Source organism: Vipera berus (assembly GCF_964194415.1).
Source record: "Vipera berus genome assembly, chromosome: 1".
NCBI lineage: Eukaryota > Metazoa > Chordata > Lepidosauria > Squamata > Viperidae > Vipera > Vipera berus.
The window spans coordinates 98,730,378-98,756,214 of NC_138202.1; the positions used below are offsets into that span (position 1 = coordinate 98,730,378).

Sequence of the window (25,837 nt, forward strand, 5' to 3'; positions counted from 1 at the left end):
ATGATGTTGGATGGCCTAAGCTTGACCCACCTCTTGCTACGGTTGCAGACGAACCAGAAAGTCTCCAGAGAAATGATGGACACCGCTGAACCCGTGTCCAATTCCATCCTGCAAGGGATGCCTTGCAGCTTGATTTGAAGCCGAAGTTTGGGCTTAAGGGGACGGCGACTCCCGTGCAGCAAATGCTCCGATGGCTGGAGCAAAACCCTACACTATGCTGCCCCGGGGCCCCGGTACCTCTCCTGATCAGAATGTCCAATTGGCGGTCCTTCTGGTGACCTCTGCAGACTGATGCGATGTGGCCTATCTTCCCGCAGGCCTGACACATGGCTGTCTGGAACCTGCAGTCCGCTCGTTGGTGGCGGCCACCACAGCCTGAACACTGAGGGAAAGGAACTGCCTTGTAAGGAGTCTTCAGTTCCTTGTCGTGGTGCCATTGGATCTTGTTAACTTCATGGTCGAAGTCGACATCTTCTGGAAGTTCAGCGTCCTCATGGTGGACGGCTTCCTCGTGCTGAGTGCTTTTGATGGGCCGCATGGTCTTTACAGCTCCGGCGGCGGCTTCGTCTGCCATGATTTCTTTTAAGGCTTCCTGGAGTGAGAGACTCTTTTGCAAAGAGTTTCTGTTGCAGCTCTCTGCTCCGTAATCCACAGATGAGTCGGTCTCGAAGCCTTTCTTCCAAGTCCAAAAATTGGCACAGGCACGAAGCTTGTCTCAACACCATGATGAATTCCACTGCCGTCTCTCCGGGTTGTTGAACTCATTGTTCAAAGGCGTGCCTCCATGCTATCACTGACAACTTGGGCTGGAAATGGTCACCAAGCCGTTTCTTCAGTCCACGTAAGTAACGGACTCCAGCTGCACTGGTGCGACCAAGTTCTTCACAATATCGAAGGTTGCAGGCCCGCAGACACAGAGGAGTGTTGTGGCCTTCAGGCCATCTTTGGTGACTTGGTTGGTGCAGAGGTAGTTTTCGACTCTCGAGATTTAGGATGCCCATCTCTGTGGGTGAGTAACATCAAACTCCTCAAGCCTTCCGACTTTCTCCATCTTCAGGAAGTCTTTGCGGCTTGGGCCTCTCGTTGCCTCGTCCTGCTTCTTCTGTAGGCCCTGGGACTGGTCTGCAGGGCGGGGTGGTTGCTAGCATGGCTTGCTAGGCTGACCGTGGGGGGGGAAACGCATTCCCTGCCAGGCGCTTTGCTGGCCTCACCCCCTAGTGACTTTCAGCTTTTCTGAAGAAGCAGCATCCCACCTTCGTCGCCAGTGTTGCATAGTGAGTTCTGTGGAGGCAGGAAGCAAGATGAGAGGGTTCAAACAGGAATATTTCTTTATTGAGGCAAGCAGGAACAGAACTGAATCAGAGGCTTCTGCACAGCTATTTCTATGGTTGGCCACTAGGCGGTGGCCAATAGGTTTAAAGGAACCCATTCCCGCCCCAAATCATCCTATGATCTTCTTGGAGACTGCATGTCTGGCAAGTCAGCGACTGTCACACAGACACCCTAATTGAGCAACCTTAAGCAGCATTCAAAAGACACGTGAAAGCAGTTAAAGTAAAATCCCAATACATTACAGTAACAATACAGAAAGTTATAAAGAAAAGAGGAAGAAAAGGGAAAAAAAGAAAGAAACCAAAAGAGAGGACAGCTAGTTTGGTGTAATGGTTAAAGGTACCATGCTAGAAAATGGGAGATTCTGAGTTCTAGTTTGCCATGAATTATTGTCCTATTTCAATATTATCATACATAGTTCATTTACATCGATAATGATTCATTTATATATAGCTAATAGCATTCTTCTACAAACCAAGAGCAAGTGTTTGTACTGTGAATAGGGTATTGAGAATCTGCTTCCTTTGTCCATTATTATCTCAATAATGCATTCCTGAGGGGGGGAAGCATGCATGTCTGTATATTCTGTATGTTGTTCTAAATCAGACATGTCAAACTCGCAACGTCATGTGACGTTGTGCAACATATCAGAGCTTTTTCTCCATTGCTGGCAATGGGGTGGGCGCGGTTTCCTGGTGACACGTCCGGCCCACAGGTCAGCAGTTTGACACCCCTGTTCTAAATGCATTAAACCACCAAGGGGATATCATACTTCCTTGTAATACATCCTGATCAGCTAACCATTTGCTAAGTATTGCATTTATTTTGTTTATCAAAATTATATAGCTACCCATCTCATTGATGTAATTTTTGGCAGCACGCAACAAAAACAGAATAAAACACATTTTAAAATAACCTATAAAATGATTATATTGGCTTTACTTCCATCATAATCATCTTACTGCACTTATAAATTATTTTTTTCATAAGCATGCAGGACATTCTATAAATCAAGCCTATTCATTTTGATAGGCATCCAGTAAACTTTCTCGTATTCATCCATTGCTAAGATCTCCTGAAGATCTAAGATCTTCACAATCCCTGACTGGCATGAAGCCACACCATACTTTCCATCCTTTACTCATTGTTACTACACATACTCTTCAGATCAGAATTCTTCCAAACTCTTTTCAGGCATTTTAACAAGCTAGTCCTCATGCCATTTTTGCACTCACTTTTGCTATTTTGTACACTGTTAGAGGATCAATAATCTTATTCTTCCAATTGTCAGACACAACTGTAACCTTAAAAAGCTGCATGGGTCTTCCATAAACATTCATAATTTAATGCTTCTACAGTTATATCAGTTATACCTACAGTCTTAAAATATTTTCAGTAAAATGCTATTATTTTGTGGTTTTAATTCAGGTCACCCAGAACTGTAGGAACAGATGAAGTCCTTGGGCTACCCCACTATGTGATCAAGTGGGAGGTGCATTTCCAGTTATACATGAGAGATCTACATTCCTTTTGCATTCATGAAAACTCTAAAGAATTAAAGTATGACCAGACAGTTTTTAAAATGGAATTACTAATCACAGGACACACTATGTCATTGTCTTAATGTAATTCAGAAGGACTGTTCCTATTAGGGTATTGTGGAGCAGCCATTCTGGATTATCATACTATCTATTAATATCCTTTCTGCTTCACTATTTTTAACTTCAAAGATAAGAAATGAAGTGCTTGGCTCCCTCTGTTTTCACTGGCTTTACAACGAGAGAGATGTTACCAATGACACTCTCATCAGTGAAACTTTTGCTAATCCAGAGATCAGGCATCAAGCATGACACTGCCTGATCATTACTTCCTGTTTACTTGAATGTGGCAGGTTTTGGAAAAAAATTTTTTCTCATTTTAATTCCATTTATATCCCGCCCTTCTCCGAAGACTCAGGGCGGCTTACAAGCTTAGCAGTAGCCTTCATTCTATGTATATGCCTGCTTATTAGGGCTTTCACACCCCCCCAAGCGGCATTATTACAAAGTCAGCTTATTGCCCCCAACAATCTGGGTCCTCATTTTACCTACCTCGGAAGGATGGAAGGCTGAGTCTGAAGTCAGAACTTGTGCGTTGACTTTGTGGTAATTCTTCATTTATCTAGTGTCTCAGTCATTTTAATATTTTTATCTGATGATTTTTAAATATCCCCTTGATATTTTAAAACAGCAATGAACTCTTTAAATGAGTACAAAGATTCAGACTCACAGTACACGATTACAAAATACATGTAGAACAGAAAACCTTGATCCATCCTCTCACTTCCCATATTGGTCACAGTTCAACAGAAGCTCAGAATGTTTTGGTTGTTCCAGGTTTTGACTGAAACAAAATTGGGCAGACCCCTGTGAGATTTGCTGGGCAAATAGGGACGATTAGTGTGTTCCAACCCCTTTCCCACATCTACGGGGACACAGTCGTGCAGAGGCTTAATGATGCTGGATGTGTTGAGAAATTGCCAGCACTTTGGTGGTTCGAGTCCAGATCCGCAGGACAGAGTGAGCTCCCATCTTGTTTCTAGCTCCTGCTCACCCAGCAATTTGAAAGCATTGTTTGCAAGTCGATAAGTTAAGTATGGCCATTTTGGCGGTGGGAAACTGCTGGCTGCACTCTGTGCAGGGAGTTGGAGCCAGTGCTGAATCTGCCTGGACACAATCGGCAGAGGAGCATGGAAGAAAGTCCCAGATGAGTTCCCTCTGAGAATGTTGCAGCCCAGCTGGTGTGAAGCTACTTCGCCCTCTTGTGGTGCACCGGTGCAACAAACAAGATTAATAACTTGGCTGCCAGGACTTCTACTGTGTGCATAACATTGTAGCTTCCTTGGTCTCATATGCCATTCGCTAAATAAATAAATCCCACAATCCCTTTGGCCTGCCTGCATGCCAACCCCATTTCCCAACACATTCTCTGCCTTCCCTTCTCTGCTCCATTCTGACACCCAAGTCCCAGTGCAGCATATCCCATGACTTGTTCCTCCTGGATCTACCGGCATCTTTTCTTCCCTCTCTCCCCTCAGTTGCCCAAGTCCAACTGCAGCATATTCCACCCTTTCTGAACCTTCCCAATGTCCTGCCTCTCTCTGCCAATTAACCAGCCTGCGTACCTCCCCCTTTACCAGAGGTTCCCAGCATGGCATGTCCCATCAACTCACCTGCCTCCTGCTTTCTTGTGTTCATTTTTCCACTGATGCTGTACGACACAGCAACACAGTTGGCCTTTCCAATTCTCTCATGTTTGTTTTCTGTTGTGTCCACTCAGTTGCCACACTGATGGCTGTGCACACAATTGCCAAAGAATATTGATCACTCCTTGCTCTTTATCTTCTCCAAAAATGTTTCTGTCCAGAACCACAATGAAGTCCTGCATTTTTTTCATACTGTAGATCAAAACATCCAAACCATGCAATTTTTAGTTAGAGCACAGATTATTCTAACCTAGTTGCTTATACATGGAATGTATTTGCATTCATGCATTGCATTTATACAGTTGCCCATCCCAAAACAATGACTCTAGGGAGTAACGGAAGAGTACATAAAAAAACCCCAGAATACAATATAAAATACAATACTGTATTGCTTTTGAAGCTTGTTATCTTTTCAAGAAAAACTAGAAGACATTTAAGGGTATGAACTGTAAACATACTACTCATACTCTTAAAAGGATAACAGCAATGCGCTCTACATAGGGCTGCCCCTGAAGAGTATCTGGAAGCTCCAGTTGGTGCAAAATGCAGCAGCCTGCATTGGTTTTGTGCAGACTTCGGTGTGCACGTTTATCACCCCTCCTGCAGGAACTGCATTGGTTGCCAATTGGCTTCCAGGTGGAATTCAAGGTGCTGGTTTTCACCTTTAAAGTCTTTTATGGCTTGGGACCAGGTTATCTGAGGGACCGTCTCTTGCGGGTCACATCTACCCGACCCACTAGAGTGGGGAGCCAATGAATGTTGCATGTCCTGTCCCCTAAGAAGACACATCTAGTGGGGCCCAGAAGAACGGCCTTCTCTGTGGTGGCTCCCTCCCTCTGGAACATCATCCCTCCAGAAATTAGACTGGCCCCCACTCTGATACTCTTTTGGAAGGCCCTGAAGACATGATTCTGCCAGCGGGCCTGAGGAGCCCAGAGTGGGATGGAGCCCATTAAATGGCTGGTATGAGTGTAAGTTGTTGTTAGTTTTGGGGGGGTTATTATTATATTATTTTTCTTATTATTTTTACTTCTTTTATATGGTGTTTTTGTATCCTTGTAAGCCACCTTGAGTCACCATGTGTGAGTAGGCAGCAATATAAATTTTCTAAATAAATAAATGAATAAATAAATAAATTTTAGCTTTTGATACAGCAACAGGGGTACTTTATGCCAAAAATGTTTTAAGGAGCACTTCCACCACATATAGTATAACAATATGCTTTTAGCTGGCATGGAATTTCAGCACATACGTGTTGCTTATAGTAAGAAAGGAAGAATCTACTTATTTCTGAACCATGCCACTTGCTATGGCTCAGAATAGGACACAATGGTATATGCTAGAAATATTTGGGGAAAACTGCATTTTCAGTGGAATTAGCATGAAAATATGTGAGCATCAAAATATCACAGCAGCACTGTGGTACTAGAGATTATGATATATAAAGAAAAAAATACAGAGTTACATGGGTAGCAAATGTTTTCAGTATAATTTTATATATTTTTGTAGAAGTACAGGTAAAAGTAGAACAAAAAGGGGTTGACCGAATTGTAAATACAATTCAACCGGTTCAACAAAAGCTAGTAAAAAAAATAAACCACATTAATATAAGCTAGTTACTAAAATAGTTTAAAAAATAAAAGAGAAAATAAGAGTGTAATATATAAAGTATAATAATATATAAACACTCTATATTGTTAGAATACAATTTTTTTAATATTTTTTTCTTTGTGTTAGAAGTACCTTCAAATTATAAACAGTTAACATCCAACACTGAACAAATAAGATACATTAAAAAAACACCACTTTTTGGTCTAATAAGTTAATGCAAGATAATACAGATCAACTTTTAAGCAACGAATGAAATCTAGAGCATACAGAATTCTATTATTCAATCTTTCTTTTTTTAAATCAAATTTCCTTTAGAAGGTTCCTTTAGAATGTTTAATTCTTCTGAGTGCATAGTAATTTTCCGCAATTCATCCACAATATATCTGAGGTTCCTGACCGATGAATTCCATATTTGGAGATATAATTTAATCAATATTATAAACTTCCTACCAAGAACATACAGGCAGTCCTTGGTTACCAACCACTTCTTCAGCAATTGTTCAGTTATGACAGCTAATGGTCCTTGACATTGCAGCTGTCAGTGCCCCCATGATCACAATTCAGGTGTTTGGCACCAACATGCAATTATGAGTCACAGCATCCCGCAGTCATGTGATCATCAAGAAGTCAATAGGGAAGCCGGCAGGAAATTGCAAGTTGAGATCATGTTTGCCCTTAAAAATTCACAATGATTTGTTTAACGACTGCGGTTATTGTTATAACTTGTGCAGGATCATATGATTTTTTCACTTTATAACTGCTTTGCAGTTATAAAACAATTGCTAATCCAAATTATGGTCAGTAAGTGAAAACTATCTGTAATTCACCATAGCATTAATGCCCAAGCAATAAGGAACTAAGGAAGTAGGGATGCATGATTACATTGTGCTTCTCTATCTGATCCCCCTCATTACCCAGAGTAAGAACCAGATACGATGATGGCCTGCAGCAATTAGTATCCTCATCCAGTTTCTTCCTGTTCATCCAAGTCACTTACTGCAGCTGTGCATATCTGCATCTATGCCCCCTCTTACCTTTCATCCCTTATCATAAAAAGTAAGTAGTACACTTCAATACATTTTTCTTGTTCAGGTAAAGCAGAGGTCCCCAACCTTTTGGGCACCAGAACTGCTTCTGTGGAGAGGTTTTTCCGCGGACCGGAGGGGGCGTGGTTGTTTGTGCTGCCTGCATTCCGCGGATGAGGCTTTGCTTGTTTGTGCAGACCAGTTGTTGGCATGCCACGGGGTACTGGTCCACGGACTGGGGGTTGTGGACCCCTGAGATAAAGGATATATTTCCCGAAAAAGAGCAGCCGGCCTCAAGGTGAATTTTGAACAACAGACATTCCTAATAGTAAAAATCAGTGTATTACAATTGGAATTTTGTCTATAAAATTTTTGGATCCATAAAATTATTGCTTCTATATTTGGAATGGTTCAAACTTGGCTATCATCAAATTTCTTCCATATCTAAAAAAAAATCAACATGAAAAGAGTCACAATTTCCTATGACCATATTCCAGCTGCCAGGTTTCCATGGTTTGGCAGCCAGATAATTATTCCAAGAGAAGTTTAATATTTCTTCTCAGTATGTACGTGTGGCTCACAATTCTGAATTTAGGCTTAGCTGAGAGGAAAAAAAGTGGAACAAAAATCTCCTTCAGGAATTTCAGCTGATTTTGCAACTGTCTAGAGCAGGGGTATCAAACTGCAGGCTGGTTGCATCATGCAGAGGCCACACCCACACCAGCTCCGGCAATGTGAAAAAAGTCATGATAAGTCATGTGATGCAGTGAGTTTGACATCTGTGGGCTAGAGTGATTAAAAATGTGGAAATTAACTCTTCTGGGTCACTTGGAAGATACAGATTACAGAAAGATTGGTGCAAAATGTTCATTGTCTCCGTATTAATGCTCAGCATAAAGAAAATGAACAAGATGAGTTTGAGCTCTTAAATACAACAATCTTATTTAATAGATAAAACAAAGACCTGGTAGGAAAACTCCCATGATTAGACTACAACAATGAAAAATGCAATTTTTTTTCAAAACACACAGAACCAGTTTTTTTCATTTCAGTTTCTGTTTCCAATTTAATAAAGTCCGTTTCCAATTTAATAACTGAGTTCCATAAATGTTGTTTGCTATTCCCTTGACATGTTGTGCAAACAGAAGAAGGGTGGCAATTTTCTCAAAGACAAAGCCATTAGGTAGGGTGTGAGTTTATGGGTGTGTGCCTACATACACAATGCAAACTATTGCAAATTTATATTAGTCCCTTATTCATAGCTTTCCTCAACCTGGTGTCCTTTAAATGAGTTGGACCACAATTCTTGGCATCGCCTGTAGGTTGCTCAAGCCTTGTGTTTTCAATAGATCTATCTATCTATCTATCTATCTATCTATCTATCTATCTATCTATCTATCTATCTATCTATCTATCTATCTATCATCTATCTATCTATCATCTATCTATCTATCTATTATCTATCTATCTATCTATCATCTATCTATCTATCATCTATCTATCTATCATCTATCTATCTATCTATCATCTATCTATCTATCATCTATCTATCTACCATCTACCATCTATCTATCTATCTATCTATCATCTATCTATCTATCATCTATCTGTCTGTCTATCTATCTATCTATCATCTATCTATCAATCTATCTATCTATCATCTATCTATCTACCATCTATCTATCTATCTATCATCTATCTATCTACCATCTATCTATCTATCTATCTATCTATCTATCTATCTATCTATCTATCTATCTATCTATCTATCTATCTATCATCTATCTATCTATCATCTATCTGTCTGTCTATCTATCTATCTATCTATCATCTATCTGTCTGTCTATCTATCTATCATCTATCTATCTATCATCTATCTATCTATCTATCTATCTATCTATCTATCTATCTATCTATCTATCTATCTATCTATCTATCTATCTATCTATCTATCTAGCTATCTATCTATCTATCTATCCTGAATTAGGTTAGTACTTAACAAGAGATTTCCTGCCCTGAGCCTCCTTTAGGAGCGTTTTTATTCAAAAAAGTTAAAAATAAGAAATGTCCTTAAGTCATGGTTAGTCTGGCAGTCACAATAGCCTGTGGGAAAGGAAAAAAAATACTAATAAATGTATTCTGCCATAAGCTTCAGCGTGCCTCGGCTTACAAAGAACACTCTACCTATAAGTGTAGAACTGATGAAATGTTACTTTAAGTCTACATCCCTTTGAAAAAAGCAAGGAAGGACCACGCTTGTTCCAGAGTCGGATCACTTTCCAGCTCCTCTTCGAGAAAGCGGCAGTCTTAACCGAACTTGTTCAAAAGTAAGCCTCATTAAAATCGATGTTTTTCCCCCCCCCCGTACAAAAAAACCAAAACGAAAACCCGATCCCTCTCCCGCCCTTCCCGTCTTTCTAATCTAAGCGATCCCGTTTTTATACCACGCAAAAGAAACGTGGTTTACGGCAAAGGGGGTGGAACAACCTCGCAAGCCCGTCCAAGTGCTGGCAACTCATCGCTTTCCTCGCGTCGCCATCCTTTTTAGGGATGCAGTCCCGCAAAGACAACACCTTCCGCTCCCAGGCAGCTAATTAAAGTGGCGGGCGGGGGAGGGGGGGTTTGCGTCGGGACGGGCTGCTAATTGGCTCTTTCCTTCACCAGCATTTTTTTCCCCCTAATCCCGTCCACCTCCTGGGGCTTGGTGCGTAGGTCTCTTTGCCCGGGCAGCCAATAGCCGTGAACGCGCGCGGGAGCTGCTGGAGCCGCCGCCGCTGCTGCTTTTTTTTTTCCAGGCTTGGCGCGAGCTTCCTCAAAGGCTTTTTCCTCGTCCTCTCCCGAGGGCGGGTGGCCCAGCCAGTCGGCGAAGAGGAGGAGGAGGAGGAGGTGCGGAGGTGCCAACGCATCCCTCGCTCAGGCGCACCAGGGAGAGCGGCTGCAGACCCGGCGAGGCAGGCAGGCCTAGGAGGAGCTGAGCGCGCTTTTTCCAGAGCCAGGAGCTGGGCGGAGGGCAAAAAAGACCGGTTTCTTCTAAGGCTGGCGGGTAGGCACGCAGGGCTGTGGGAAACCGGGCTAGGGTTGGGCGATGGGGGAAGAGAAAAAAAAGCTCTTTATTTACTCATCGATCCTACGCCTGTGCGCTCGGCGAAGGCGTCCCCTGTCGGGTCGGCGGCGAGTCCCGAGAGGAGTGGGAGGACCGGGGTCAAGGAGCTTTTGGTCTCCACTCTGCTTAAGGCCGGGATTTGGGGGAGGCTTCTTCCGAGGCTCAACCTGAGCCTGTCTGGATTAGCCTGCATCCTTCTCGCCTTCTCGGTAATCTGTTCTTGGCGCGGCTGAGGCTGCTCAAGACAGGTCCGCGCCGGGAGCCTTCGGGCCGCTGTGTGTGTGTGTGTGTGTGTGTGTGTGTGGATGGAAGATGCCTTTTTGCAAGAGCGGCTGGCCCGTTCGTTTTCTGCCCGCTTAGGAAATGGGTTGTAACGGTGAAAGAGGCTGTCGCTGCAACCTCAGGGCAACTGGGTCAAAGAGCCGCTTCCTGGACTTTTGACTCTTTTCTCCTTATACTTTTTTAAGGCTACTCTTTTTTTTTAAATGATTTTAGTGGTATAGTTAGTAGTTAAGTGCTGACTCTAGTCTAGAATTTTAGTCCCGTCCGCAAGCATGAAAGCCAGGTGATGATTCTGGTCAGTCAGTGTCTCTCGCCCCAATCCACCTCGCAGGGTTGTTATTATGGGGAAATTAGGAGGTGGGAGTAACTCACCTTGAGTTGCTAATAAAGTAAAGAGTAATGAATAAACTCTTTACCGATCTAAAGAGTTGAATGAATAAATAAATTCACTCCAGTAAGAATTCTTGGGCTTAATATCTGGGGGAGGAACAGATTGAGGCCCCAAACTGCCCCAGAAGCTTTTCCTGGTCTGTAATACAGTATATGTAACTATGTGGATGAATTATGCATATGCGGTGCACAGTAAACTAGTAATGCATCCTGAAAATGTTCTTCATGCAAAGCGGGAGAGGGGTCGCTTTGAATTAATGTGTACTCCTGCTGACTGCTTGGGCAAGTCTCTGTAACTTGACAGCATTTTTCAGAAATGATTTTCCATTGCCTCCTTCATAGGGCTAAGAGACATTGACTGGTTCAAAGTTAGGTCAGGTGTTGGGAGAGAGACTGAGACTGGCTGAGGGGGGTGGGGGTGGGGAGAAGTCAAATGGGGAAATAGTCTGGAATTCCTATGTGAATGCAGTTGAATCTTATCTAGTCTTACCCGACTATCAGTCTGAGAAGATTCCTGGGTATAGGCATCATCAGTAAACCAGCTATTTGAATTCTTCATCTGTGCATCTGGTTGTTCACACCTGGTGCCTTAATCACTATGCCTAATTGACTTTCTCTTCATACATATGAGGATAAATGACTGATATATATATATATATATATATATATATATATCTTTATGAGAAAACTCTAAAGGGAAGGTAAAAAAGACAGCAGCCATCTCAGAAGATTGCTTATTTGGACTTCCATCCCCAAAACTGTGCCCTGGAAAATATCATAGATGCTTTCTATTTACTTTTAAATAATATTGAGCACATTATTCTTTATACTGCTTGTAAGTCCCTTTGGGAGAATATAATAAGATATGAATAATTATAAAAATGAATAAATAAATTATCCATCTGTATCAGGTACTGTTGAAATTCCCCTAAATTGCTTGTGGTACTTGAATCTGTTCACCATATATTTTGGATTAAAAACTTTAGTACTGATATTCGGGACAAATTAAATCCTTCACTAGTGGGTCAGAATTCAAGTATGAATTAAATTTGCCACGTATATGGGGAATGGTTGTATGGTTGGAGTTGTCCATAGAAAGACAATGGTTCTTGAGCTAGAAATGTGACAAACATGGATTCAAAAACAGATACATCTGGAATATTTTCTATTTGCCCTGATTGCAGAGATCACTGGAGTTCTTTGTAGCCAATTCTACATACTGTTACTTCCGTGGAGATGGAAATTGGAGACTATCCATATATAGAAAATGTACAGTACATAAGAAATTAGCTTTTAGGATAGGGCAGTATCTCTGCCCTTTTGTTTTCATTTAGCAATTAAAATGCTAAACAAAATGTTTACAGCAAAACTGTAGAGGAATACTTCTAAGCATTTATAATTTAAAAAAAGAACATTTGGTACATTTTAAATACTTAAATACAGTTCAATTGTCCTCTATATTTGTGGATCAGTGTGATAAATCAACCATGCAGTCTGAAGCTGCAGGAGCTACTCATTTCCTCAAAAGAAATAAGAATTCGTTCTTATGTAGCCAAATTGGCACCATTCACTCAAAGATGGCTAGGCTTTATCTTAAGAAGGTACTTCATAATGTAAAGATGATGTAGTTTTCCTTAACAAGGGACTTACCATCATTTCCACCTCAAAATCTATCTGGCCTTGTATGTGCTAGTATAGGCTGAAACCTCTTCTAGTTAATGGAACTCAGAAGCTTGGGGAATCTAACAAGCTGGTTTGCTGTTAGAAGAGAGGTTGTGTACAGAAAGTTGTATACTAGCAATTCAAGTGGGGACTGGCAACTCAGTTGTTAAGCAAAGCAGTTGCCAGGTGAAACTGCAGATGTGTTTATGATCTTACTTTTAGTGTTCCTTTGCTTGCAGAGCTGCAAAGCAAGGACTGGTCATAAAGTTACTTTTTCATTACTGTTGAAACTCTGAGCAGTCATTAAATGAGCCAGTCACTAAACAAGTACTACCTGTAGATATTGCTTCGTGCAACAACTTTAAAATTCTACTATCCATGCAAAAGGATGGTATTATAGGCTTGGGAAAACACCAGGGTTGGCAGGAATCACCAAAAGAATCAAGGGAGGCAAGAAACTTATAGGGCAATTATCCTCTGAAAGAATTTAATGTTGAGTGGCAAACTTCTGCGATAGATATTATATGTATCCAGGTGTGAGAAAAGAGAGATGGGAAAGAGAAAAGATATTTGAGTACTTTGTCACAGCTGGAATTCTGGAAAAAAAATCAGTGTTGCAGCATTTTTGAAGGTTACTCTTAATGTAATGAGCAGAAGATCCAGCTTTTGAAGAAAAAATTCGATTCATATTCATAGAACTTGAATGTGTCATTTCTTGGCTTTCAATACTGATCATCTAATATGTGTAATTAGGATCTGGAAGTTCTTTTAAGACAGACATGTCAAACACAAGGCCCGGGGGCCAGATCCGGCCCGCGAAGTGGTTTCATGCGGCCCGCGAAGCCATCCTGGAAACAGTGAGGGAACGGCCCCCACTGCCTTGGCCCTGGCCCAGAGACCCTCCTCCTGCCAGAGACCCTCAGATCTGTCCCACTCCTGCCCAGGCCCCCATAGGCAACCTTGATGCGAACGATGTAGAGCTGGCCATGCCCACCCAGTAGGCCATACGCACTTTAGCCACGCCCACCCAGTAGGCCACACCCACCCAGTAGGCCACACCCACCCGGCCTCCTGAGGGCAACCGCAATGCTGATGCGGCCCTCAATGAAATTGAGTTTGACACCCCTGTTTTAAGACGTGTTCTCACTGGGGAAAAAAAAGATTGAGGTTTTTGTTTCTGTTTTGTTTCTTTGCCTATAGAGACTTATTGCAGCAGCTCTGAGGATGTTTCTGCTTGGCTCGACAAGGCTGCTGTTCTTGCCGGCTCTTCTTGGCCTGGTCTTTTCAGCTCCTGCTTCCGACACTAAAAAAAGGGAGCAACCCCAGGAGATAGTTATAAGCTTTCCAAAGGATGAAACTAGCCTGAATGAAATGCTCCAGGAAGTTGAGGAATTGATGGAGGACACTCAGTATAAGCTGACCAATGCAGTCAAAGAGGTAAGACTTTGCCCCAAGAGTTGGGGAAAGAATTTAATGTTTAAAACTGATCGAGAACTTTACTACACTATGCTTTTTAAGGGGTTTAGGGGTTTAGATTAACAACAATAAAATTAAAATATAACATACCAGTGCTCCTGAAATGATTACCATTTTAACTGAATACCTCAAGCAAAGGTATATGTCTGTGTAGTGAGAATAATGTAATAAAATGGTGGAAAATCTACCTGCTCAGCCTAGTATGGTTGCATAGATTAATTTGAGTAACTTGTCTAGACCAGAGGCCGCCAACCTTTTGGTCACCAGGGACCGGTTCCATCGAGAGAGGTTTTTCCGTGGACTGGAGGGGGCATGGTTTTGTGTGCTGCCTGCACCCCATGGATGGGGCTTTGCTTGTTTGGGTGGACCAGTTTCTGGCATGCCGTGGCCTAGTACCTGTCCACGGACTGGGGGTTGGGGACCTCTGGCCTAGACAATGAGCAAGACAGAGTGTGAAATGTTAGGGGAGTGAACTCCAGACTGCCCCCGACCTTCGTTCATTTCGCCGGGACCTAAAAACCTGGCTCTTTGAGCTATCTGGTCTGGACTGAGGGGTTTAATGTTTTTAAATTGTGATTTTATTTTTTTGCGGCTAGACTTAATTTAATTTTATTTTAATTTTATATTGTATTGTTTTTAAATTTTGCCTTGTAAACCACCCTGAGTCCTTTGGGAGTAGGGCGGTATATAAACCAAATAAATAAATAAATAAATAAATAAATAAATAAATAAATAAATAAATAAATAAATAAATAAATAAATAAATGTTTTATTTAAGTACCACCATTATCACCATTATTTTTATTCCACTAATATTTATAAAGTTTTAGACCTCCAAGAGTTAATTCATACTTTAGGGCATGCTTTATAGTTGCTGTGTATTTCTGAAGGACTGAAATGTAACAGCATTTTCTAATCTGATCGTTGTCAAAAGAATTAATAAATCTCAAAGGCAAAGAGGAGAGAATGAGGCAGAATACAGAATATCTGTAACTCAAATACACACCAAAAGAATTTATTCACATTTCTGTAGAAATTTAATTGCAAATCTCTTACAAAGAAGAAATTAATTTTTGATCCTCATTTATACCTAATCTTGTTTTCTTATCTATGCTTTTGTTTTATATAAAAGAAAAAAATCACTTTCTGCTCGTCTTTCATTTTTCTTCCCCTGGAATCACACATATTTTCAGGCCAGTGATATTAAGGTGGAGTTTAGTTTGAGCTTGTTTCCCATCCTGATTAACTATTTTCATGATGTGAAAAATTAATGCAGAGTTTTTGAGCATTTTACGTGTTGAAAAATGGAGAGATTTAATTTGACACATTTTCATGTTGCTGATCTTCTAATGTTAAATCAGTAACTGTGGAAGAAAGTCCATCTGCTTCATTAAATATTACTGGCAGGTTTGTTGCTTTACAGACTAATTAAATATACATGCATGTTGAATTTTGGAAATGTCTTTGTGTTTTTCCCCCTTTTCTGATATAGGAGATATTTATTGTCTAATAATCTTGTATCTCATATCCCCACACACACACAAATACCCTTCCACAAATATTCTGAATGTGCCATTTTGGAAAGAAATGATATTATTTCTTGCCAACCTACAATTAACTATGCATGGACCGGACTGGAAACATAAATTCTGGTTTACAAAACATAGTGGTTTGTTCATACAATCCACATCTAAATAAACTAAACTGACATAGCATAATGTGCACATCAAGCTAATGAGTTCCAATCCCATTTGATTTGATTTGGAGCCTTATCCTTTTCACACTAGTCAAGATCGGAAAAATAAGCTGCATACCAAACACTCTTCGAAGAAGTAAATCCTGTTAAATAGACACTTTATAAAATAGTTACATTTCTAGTTGTTGCCTAAGTATGTCTTTTTAAATGCTTTTTTTTTACTTCTGAATGCTTGTTGTTAGTTGCAAAGTTGTGTCCGACCCATCGCAACCCCATGGACAACATTCCTCCAGGCCTTTCTGTCCTCTACCATCTTCTGGAGTCCCTTTAAGCTCACGCCTACTGCTTCAGTAACTCCATCCAGCCACCTCATTCTCTGTCGTCCCATTCTTCTCTTGCCCTCAATCTTTCCCTCTCTTCTCCAGTGAGTCCTTCCTTCTCATTAGGTGGCCAAATTATTCATCTTCATGGGGCAGCGAGGGGGAAGGGCGGGGGGCTTAGCTCATTGTGTCCTTAAGCTGCTCCTGTCAGGTGCTCATGCCAACCTCTCTTGGGCAGCCAAGAAAATTCTATCTGGGCTGAGATGCTTGGGCAACAGCTTGCAAGGTATTCAGTCCAAATGGCAGGGTACCACATTCTCCTACTCTTCTACCCCTTGGAATTAATTATTGGAGCCTAGCTGCTAAGAAAATAATAGTTGAGGCATAAGTTGAAACAACAGCTTGGAAGAGACCTAGGTCTGGCTTCAGAATGGTTTAGATGCTACTGTTTTATAAAATTCATAGCAGCCTACATGACCCATGGAATTCAGTTAAACTTTTTTTTAGTAATTTTTATATTAGTTCAATAACCTGCTAACCAATTGTTCTTATGCAATAACGTTTTATGTAATTGGTCCAAATAATTAAGTCATTTTCTTGAATCTCAAAAACATGGCACAACTGCAGCATGATAGAAGGTTTTCTGGATTTTCTTATTTATTTGAAACGTCTGTATGCCACTTCTCATTTAAAAACAAACCAAGCTCTCCCCCACCCCCCTTTGATGTGGTTTTGGATAAATTCCAACAATTCAAATATGTTAAAAATAACTGCAAATATATACTAAAATATTATATTAAACATATAAAAGCAAAGTACTGAAAATAATAAAATAATAATTATGCAGAGTAAAAACAGCAGTAAGGAAGTAAGGCTGTAATGCTGGGAAAGAGATGAGGAGCTCAACCAGCAGCAAGGTGGCTGAACTCAGTTACAGGGGCAATGAATGCACCATTGAGAAACTAAAGAACAGATTAGGGATAGATCTTCATGGATCTATCTATATAGTTTCTAGATGTCAAAAGTAAAAACAAAACATTGAGGAAGTTCAAATGTCACACAGCACTAAAACGTTATTCAAAAGCCTGAAAAACTAAATGTTTCTTTGCCTGACACTGAAAAGAGAGAGTTTCTAGGGCATAACCTGCTTGGAATGGTATTCCTTAAAGCTGGGGTCCCCAATCCCCGGTCCATGGACTGGTACCAGGCCGCAGCATGCCAGCAACCGGGCCGCACAAATAAGCAAAGCCCCATCCGTGGGATGCAGGCAGCACACAAAACCACGCCCCCTCCGGTCCATTGGAAAATATCTCTCCACAGAACCGGTCCCTGGTGCCCACAAGGTTGGGGACCTCTGCCTTAAAGTAAGGCTTTATAGGTAAAACCAGCAGCTTGCCTTGGGATTGAAACCAGACTGGGAGGCAGTGAAGATCACATAGAAATTGCCTGGCACATTCATACTGATTCCAGACAGTATTGTAGCCTAAATAGAATAGCCATGGATATTAAGATACCAGTATTCCAATATCTAATGGGCTGCCACAGAGAAGAAGGGGCCAACCTATTTTGAAGGCAGAACAAGAAGAAATAGATGGAAACTAATCAAGGCGAGCACCAACCTAGAACTAAGGAGCCTCCAACACTGGAAGTTTTTAAGAAGAGACTGGACAGTCATTTATCTGAAATGGTATAGTGTTTCCTGCCTGAGCAAGGGGCTGGACTAGAAGACCTCCAAGGTCCCTTCCAACTCTGTTATTCTATTATTTGTTTCTTTAGAAATCAGCTAGAGGGGTTGTTGCTGAATATCTCTCTTGGACATATCATCTCCTACTAATTTGTGCACTATTTATGATCCTTGGGTAGGAAACTCATTCTCTTCTGTTTTTGAGTGTCATGATCTATGCTTCCCTGGTTTGTTTGTTTGTTCATTCTTCATTGTGAATTATCTATCTGCCAGTCAGCTTGACTGTTTATGTCTGGGCTTCTGAAAAGAAGTATTTGTTCTGATGATCCTGAATCTCAAAGCAGATTTGTATCTATTATCCATTTTCTTTTTCCCTGCCCTCCCCTTGGCCACGCTCTGGGGGAAAATACTTTCATGGCTCATGTTTTTAGGGAATGGAGACAAGACAAAACAAGATTCTGTTGTGTAAATTCAAAGTTTTTTTTTTAAAGAATAATTTGCTCATGGATTTATTCCTCTCGCTCTCTCCCGACACACTCATTTATTCTGATCAAAAAAGCTGTTAAAGTCTGTCTTCAGTATTCTTGATATTCTTGGTGTAGCCCAGCTTTTATTTACATAGCTGAAAGTGATTCAGCTGTTTCGAATTTGCTTTCCTGACAGGCTGAAAAGAATGTACTTGTGGTTTCTTTTGTTCTGAGATCTAGTACTTTGTACTTTCACAGTTAACTCTTCTCCCTAATATTCTGTTTTCCAACTTTATGTTGTGCTTGAACCTGCAGTTTGTCTCCGGGCCTAGAGTCAAGGCTTAGATTTGGTGGACAGTGAGTGCTGTTGATTATGAGCAGAGTGTCCTCTCACTTGCAGATGGAAACAGTGGCTGAGGTGGGCATCTGGGATGAAGCAAAAACAGCTTCCTATCAGAAGACATGTCTGGGCACGGGTGGTGCCGGTGCTTCATTTTAGAGATTAAGCATAGCCTGTTTATAAAACAATCTTGTGTTTTTCTGGGATACAGCCAGCCTTGGTGTGATTCTGCTTCTGATTTCTGTCACTGGCACATTGTGCTTCTTGGACAAATGTCACTGGAATCAATGTACTTTCTATTGACGTGTTGAGAATTTTTAATTGCTGTAGAGAGCTAGAATTGCATTGATGTACTTCTCCCACCTTCCTTTCTATCTTATGATAAGCAGCAACAGCAAGAATAAAACCTTTCTTTCATGTGGGATAGACTTATAATAAAGGGGATCTCTGTACTGATACAGACATTCTCACTAAACTATAAATTAGAACATAATGGTTTGATTTAATGGGTCCTTGGTGCTCTCTGAGCTTGCTTGTTATCTTGCAAAGGTTTCATTACCCTAACTAGGTAATATCATCAATGCTTGTCACTAGCACTGATGATGTTACCTAGTTAGGGTAATGAAACCTTTGCAAGAAAACAAGCAAGCTCAGAGAGCACCAAGGACCCTTCATTTCAATCCTGAGCTACAAATATTCAAATATAATGAGCCTTGGTGGAGCAGTGGGCTAATGCCTCCTTAAGTAACACCAGCTGCCTGCAATTAGTGCAGGTTCGCGTCCCACCAGGCTCAAGGTTGACTCAGCCTTCCATCCTTCCGAGGTAGGTAAAATGAGGACCCAGATTGTTGGGGGCAATAAGCTGACTTTGTAATAATGCCGCTTGGGGGGGGGGCGAAAGCCCTAATAAGCAGGTATATACATAGAATGAAGACTATTGTTAAGCACATTGATTTGTGCTTTAGACTGTAAGCCGCCCTGAGTCTTCGGAGAAGGGCGGGATATAAAAGGGATTAAACAAAATATTCTCCTTCATTGGTTTGATTTAAACTTCTGGAAATTATACCTCTAATTACGGTAATTACGCTGGTCCTGATCATATAGTTTTGTGTCAGTGCATAATGTTACGTGTTGATTCTTATAGATCAAGTAGTAATTCAAGTATTAAAGCGGAATTGTGGGTGCTAGTCAAAGTTCTTATTTTGTTTGCCAACTGTAAAATGAAAGTGAAACCTGACTGCCTAAGAGCCTTAAAATGATTTGCCCATTGCCTGTCATAAGAATGTGCTGTGGGATAAGCCCAAAGCTGAAAATTAACGCTGCAGTTAGGGAAAGATGGGACAGTTCTCTTAAGAACAAAGTTTGACTGGTATTTGGCAGAATGATCTATGTTGCCAATAAGATCTGGCCTGGAGTGTGCCATTTGTATTCAGATTTGATCCTTCATTTTATGATAATTTTGTTTTTCCTTCCCAACAATTTTATTCCTCTGTGATTGGTTAAATTGTAAATCTTTAGCTGTGAGTACAGTGAGAATAAATAATTGTGGTAACTTGTTTATTTATTTGCAAAATTTCAAAATGATACCTGGCAGATCACAGTGAAAAAACATTTTTTTTAATCTCTTGAAAGGAAATATGAGCAAATAGGACAGGCCAGTTCTCCTTACAGGAGATGGTCTTGGACAGGGCTTTTCAACCTTTTCACCCATTGTACCACTTTTAGGATAAGGCAATGTCCGAGTACCACCAGTCGCCCAGCAAAGTGTCAAAAGCGTGACCAAAAAAAAAGGGAAATAATGATAAAAGTACAGGTAGTCCTCAACTTACAATTCACTTAGTGACTGTTCAAAGTTACGACGGCACTGAAAAAAGTGAATTATGACCATTTTTCACGCTTATGACCGTTGCAGCATCCCCAGGGTCATATGATTTACATTCGGATGCTTGGCAATCGATTCATATTTATGATGGTCACATTGTTCCAGGGTCATGTGATCGCCTTTTGCAACCTTCTGACAAGCAAAGTTAGTGGGGAAACCAGATTCACTTAACAATCATGTTACTAATTTAATTTCTCTCTCTTCCTCTCTTTCTCTCCCTCTTTCTCCCCCTCTCTTTCTCTCTCCCTCCCTCTTTCTTTCTCTCTTCTCTCTCCCTCTTTCTCTCTTTCTCTCTTTCCCTCTTTCTCCCTCTCTCTCTCTCTCCCTCTATTTCCTTCCCTCTTTCTTTCTCCTTCTCTCTCCCTCTTTCTCTCTCCCTCTCTTTCTCTCCCTCTCTTTCCCTCTCTCTTTCTCCCTTTCTCTCCCTATATTTCCCTTTCTTTCTCCTTCTCTCCCTATTTATTTCTCTATATATTTCTTTTTCTCCTTCCCTATTTCTTTCTCCTCTCTCTTTCTCTCTCTCTATTTCTCTCCCTCTCTTTTTCTCTCTTTCTCTCCCTCTCTTTCCCTCTCTCTTTCTCCCTTTCTCTCCCTCTATTTCCCTTTCTTTCTCCTTCTCTCCCTATTTATTTCTCTATATATTTCTTTTTCTCCTTCCCTATTTCTTTCTCCTCTCTCTTTCTCTCTCTCTATTTCTCTCCCTCTCTTTTTCTCTCTTTCTCTCCCTCTCTTTCTCTTTCTCTCCCTCTCTCTATTTTTCTCTCTCCCTCCCTCCCTCTCTCCCATTGTCCCTTCCTTCTTTCCTTCCTTCCTTCCCTCCCTCCCATTGTCATTTCTTTCTTCCTTCCAAATCCATTTTTACCAAGAAAACTGATGCCCACTTAACTCTTTATAAAGCACCGGAGGAAAGTTGGGGAAGATCTATCAATGATACTTGGAGGTTGCTAGCTCATTTAATAAGCTTTATTCCAGCAACAGAAACACCTCGTATTTGCTCAGAGTCAATCCACACACGCCAACAATGCTGCTGTGGACTGTGGGGCAGGAAGGTTCCCTTCACATGGGAGGGATGGAAGACGCACCAAAGCACCCTTCGCCCCGCTTGTCTTCTGCAGACGCAGCTGGAGTCCTGGGTGGGGGGATATCTGGGGCTGAGGTGCACTCAAGGAAGCGCATGCTAGCAACTCACAACCAGCTGCTTTTGGGGGACGGAGGCACAAAGCCGGCCAGACAAGACTCGGAGCGGTTGACCGTCCCGGACTACAGCTGCGCTTCCATCTTTCCCAGGGCGGCCCCCGCAGTGGAGTGCAGCACAGGGCACCAGCATGCCCCACTGCCACAGAAGCGGTCCGCCAGAGCAGACCCGACTCCACCCCTGACAGGCCCTCGTCCCGGAGCCTCCCACTGCTGGAAACCTGTGGCAGCCGCATAGCAGGGCTTGTGAAAAGCGGGGCAGGTGGCGGTGGTTGCTCCCGGCGCCAACTAAGGGCAAGCAGGGCAAGGCCGCTCCTGCTCGAAAGCCAGGATTTGGCAGCCAGCGAGCCACTCGCGCAGGGCTCTCCCGGGGCTGGCGGGCCGAATGGGGACCAGCCTCTCCCTCTCTGTGCTAGATCAGCACCCGCGGAGGCGGCCCTGCAGCCTGGCTTTCTCTTGCAGAAAGCAAGCTGAAACCGAGCGAGGGAGATTGCCAGGAACGCGAATCAGTGCATGCTGAGAAACGCCGATCTCGCGCTGCTGCAATCTCCCTTGCTTTCCACTTGCAGAGATTGGGGCTGGCCATACGGATCAGCTGGTGATTCCATACGGCCGTCCCCGACCTCCGACAATCGGCTCCAGTCGGCGGAGGTCAGGGCCAGCTGTACGGAGTTGACAACGGGGGGGGAGGGAGTTGGGCGCATTTTTCCCTCCACACCCGTGTTCTGATGTCTTCACTTGCCCTGGCGTGCATCAGGAAAACAAACGTGGGTCTCGATTCCCACCTGCTGCCACAGGATGGATCCTCGGGGAGGGTGTGCACCGTCTGGCCACTTTGCTTTCCCATTTGCATTGCACATCGGGAAGAGGAGAGGGGGAAATCTCTCGAGCCCCGGGAGGGAGGCAATGTGAGGGCCATGAGGGGTATCGCAACCTCACGGGGGGGAGGAAAAGAAGATGGACGCGAGTGGATGCAAACACCTACCTGCCGAGGGAGTGGATGGCTCTGTCCCCTTCAGGCTCATGCTTGCTTCTGGGGGAAGGACAACATGGTTGCTGCACATTGAGTCCCAGGGGAGGGTGGGGCCTTACTCTGCACCTGCGCTCTTCGCGCAGCCTGGTAGGTTTCTGCAGCAGCATGTTTTCCGGCAGCAAGTAAGCTGGGAAGGAGCAGGGGGGAGGTGGGGGGAGGCGGGGGGGAGGAAGGCGATGCCTCGTACCACCAGCCAGGTGCTCGCATACCACCAGTGGTACACGTACCACCGGTTGAAAAGCCCTGGTCTTGGACATAGCTAGAAGGCAAGCCATGAAGAGCTTTATAGATGAGTGTTTGGTAATAGATTATAGATGGATAGTAAACTCCTTAGGTTACCGTGTGGCTGTGTTCCTGCCTCAGATAGCTCAAAATAAGCAGCACCAGATTTTTCCTGATGAAGAGTAGTTATTCCTGAATATCTTTAAGCAGCTCTTTTTTCTTGATTGGCTTTCTGCGTATTTGCTAAAGGCAAACACGATATGTTCATTTGCTCTTTGGGTTAGGGCAGGTACCCAAAATTTAAAAGAAGGTGTGGACTAATTTGTCCTAGAGTTCAAATAACAAGCATTGCCAGCTGTTCCTTTTCAAAGATTGAATAAGATAGCAGAGAGGACAAGTAATTTTATATTTTTTCTTTACTGTCTTTCACGAATCAACATTTATTTAACTCCACGTCGAATGTGTTTTCCTCCTATGATAAAAAGTATAAACTGCAGTATTTTTAGTTTTATCATGATCATTATTGAAGTAGTAATATAAATATATATTTCATATTCTTGGGTTTACCTCAAATATCTTACATGAAAGAATATTCATACACATTAATTTTTGGTATAAAGGCTGGAGAGCAACTTTTGATTATATCTATTCATATTCGTAAGAATAACATAGCTCTGTAATTTTACTAAATTGGTAATATAGCATCAGGAAATTGAAGTTTAATTAGTAATTACCATGGAAGTAGCATAGAAGCTCAGAATACTGGACAAAGAACTGCAGTTTCCAGAGAAAATAATTAGGAATAGAATCTTAAGAAAAAATTGCTTCTGGTTTGAAATTTCTTATTGCTGCCAACTTGTTCTTCCTTTCTAAAAGATCACCTTTCACCTTCAAAAGGATATTCCATATCCTTTGCCATCAAAACTGCATAACAAACGTCTCTGTATTGGAAAATAAATATTCTGCAGTTTCAGACATGGCAGACAGTACCACAAATAGTAAAGTTTTGAATGAGGTTTGTGTATGTGTACATTGCTCTAAATTTACGGTAGTAACTTTGCATTGTTCTTTGCATAGCTGAGTCTATCTGGAAATATATATTTAGTGATGTAAATGTTTCCATAGTATTTGTAACTTTAAATATAATTTTTCTAGATGGAAGCAGAAGAAGGCTCTAAAAAGATAATGGGAATTGAATTTCAGAAGCTTCCAGCCAATTACCATAATGAATCCTACACAGATACAAAAGTTGGAAATAAAACTATACATAGACATCAAGAAATTGATAAGGTGAAATGTTTTTATTTATGCATTTGTATATGTATTTCATATAGTCTTCACTTCACCAGATGCATTGGTAGTATAAATTTCAGAAAGCACCCATCTGTAGTTTTTTTAAAGATATGTTTGGTTTAAGAAGTTGAAGAGTTTGGAGTCTTATTTTATCATACATTTTGAAGCACCTTTTTGCCTTCAAATGTAAACTATTGCATAACTCTAATAAAATTTTGTGACTTGGCCCTCCAGTTTCTGGTGAGATCTCTAGAAGCTATTTTAAAGCAACTGTGGGCAACATTTTTTAACTGACTGCATACCTCTTACTTGCTGGAATGGCTCGAAAAGTTTTATAGGAGAAAGGTTTATTAAAGGTAGTGGTGGGGATATTGGGGCCACTTTGACAAATTTTAAGGGTAAAAGTGAAATGTTTTTCCTCTGAGGCCTAATGTACTGATTCCGGCTTTATTTTTTTTTCCAAAAAATAGTAGAAAGTTGCACAGCTAAACCTTGGCCATTTTTCCTCTAGAAATATAGATTAGAGATATTTCAGAGCTTCTGCAGGCTGCTCTAAAAACCCTCTCCAGTTGAAGAAGCAGACCACCGCCTATAAGGGTTGACCAGCATTAAGCAGCACATCTAAAGGGCACTATTAACCCCTTTTCAACAACATTAAACAAGTAAAAAATAGTCTTGGATTGCCACAGATCCCTCTCTGTAGTAAAATCAGTTTCATGACAGATTAGTCTTTTTTTGCAAATAGTGGTTATGTTTGTAACTTCATTAACATGTAATTCCTTCAGATTTTTTATATATAATACTTTGTCTAGGGATACTGGATGGTGTTCTGTGAGAGACTAAGGTCAAGTCCCATCTTCTACTCCAAACTCAAATTCCACCAGTTTCATGACACAATTCAAAAGTGTCTGATTCATAATAATTATAAAGTGATAGTTCTGTTCATAGAGCTAAATAAAAAAACAGCACTGGAACATTATTTAAAATCATTGCTTTGCTGTGTACCTGTTTTACTCTCTTAGGTAACGGATAATAAAACTGGATCTACTAGCTACTCTGAGACTATTATTACATCAATACAAGAAGACAGAAAGAGAAATCATGTAAGTAATTCTTGTTTTGTAAAACAACTTATCAATAAATTTGTTGAGTAAAAGTTGTCAAAACCTATATGGCATAACTAAAACAGGATTATTTGAGTCCATTATAATATACATTATTTATATTTATAGGCTACTCTGGTGACTGTAATTTGTCAGTGATTGTAAGACAAGCCATTTTTCCACCCATTTTGTCATGCATTTTAAAGTAATTATCACTAAATTCTCTAAATTATTAGGATGCTTGGTCTTGCAAATTGAAGATACTTGGAGGGAAAATTGCAATATAATTAATATTGATTTTAGCTTGCTTGTGGCTTTGATATGTAATTTCCGATTGTATGGATATGAACTCTTTAGTGCAAACAGTATTGCTTAAAGCAATATGGAATAATATTAATATAATAACTTAATACAAGACACAGACGTGATCAGAAATTAGATTTGTACTCCTTGCTTCTGATTACAAAATAACCAGTAA

General features: G+C 41.3%; 1 protein-coding gene across 2 annotated transcripts in view; it reads left to right on the forward strand.

Annotated features, from left to right (window-relative positions):
- DKK3 (dickkopf WNT signaling pathway inhibitor 3) overlaps positions 1-25,837 on the forward strand; it is a 102,720-nt gene that overhangs the window by 45,304 nt on the left and 31,579 nt on the right. Inside the window, exons 1-4 of one of the 2 annotated variants that reach the window (XM_081312563.1) lie at positions 10,032-10,255; positions 13,850-14,086; positions 24,119-24,253; positions 25,279-25,359. In XM_081312563.1, coding sequence (XP_081168689.1) covers positions 13,874-14,086; positions 24,119-24,253; positions 25,279-25,359 — 429 coding nt within the window. In that variant the 5' untranslated portion in view covers positions 10,032-10,255; positions 13,850-13,873. Of the gene's footprint in view, positions 1-10,031; positions 10,256-13,849; positions 14,087-24,118; positions 24,254-25,278; positions 25,360-25,837 lie in introns of those variants that run through there. The other variant, XM_081312562.1, reaches the window with a different exon arrangement.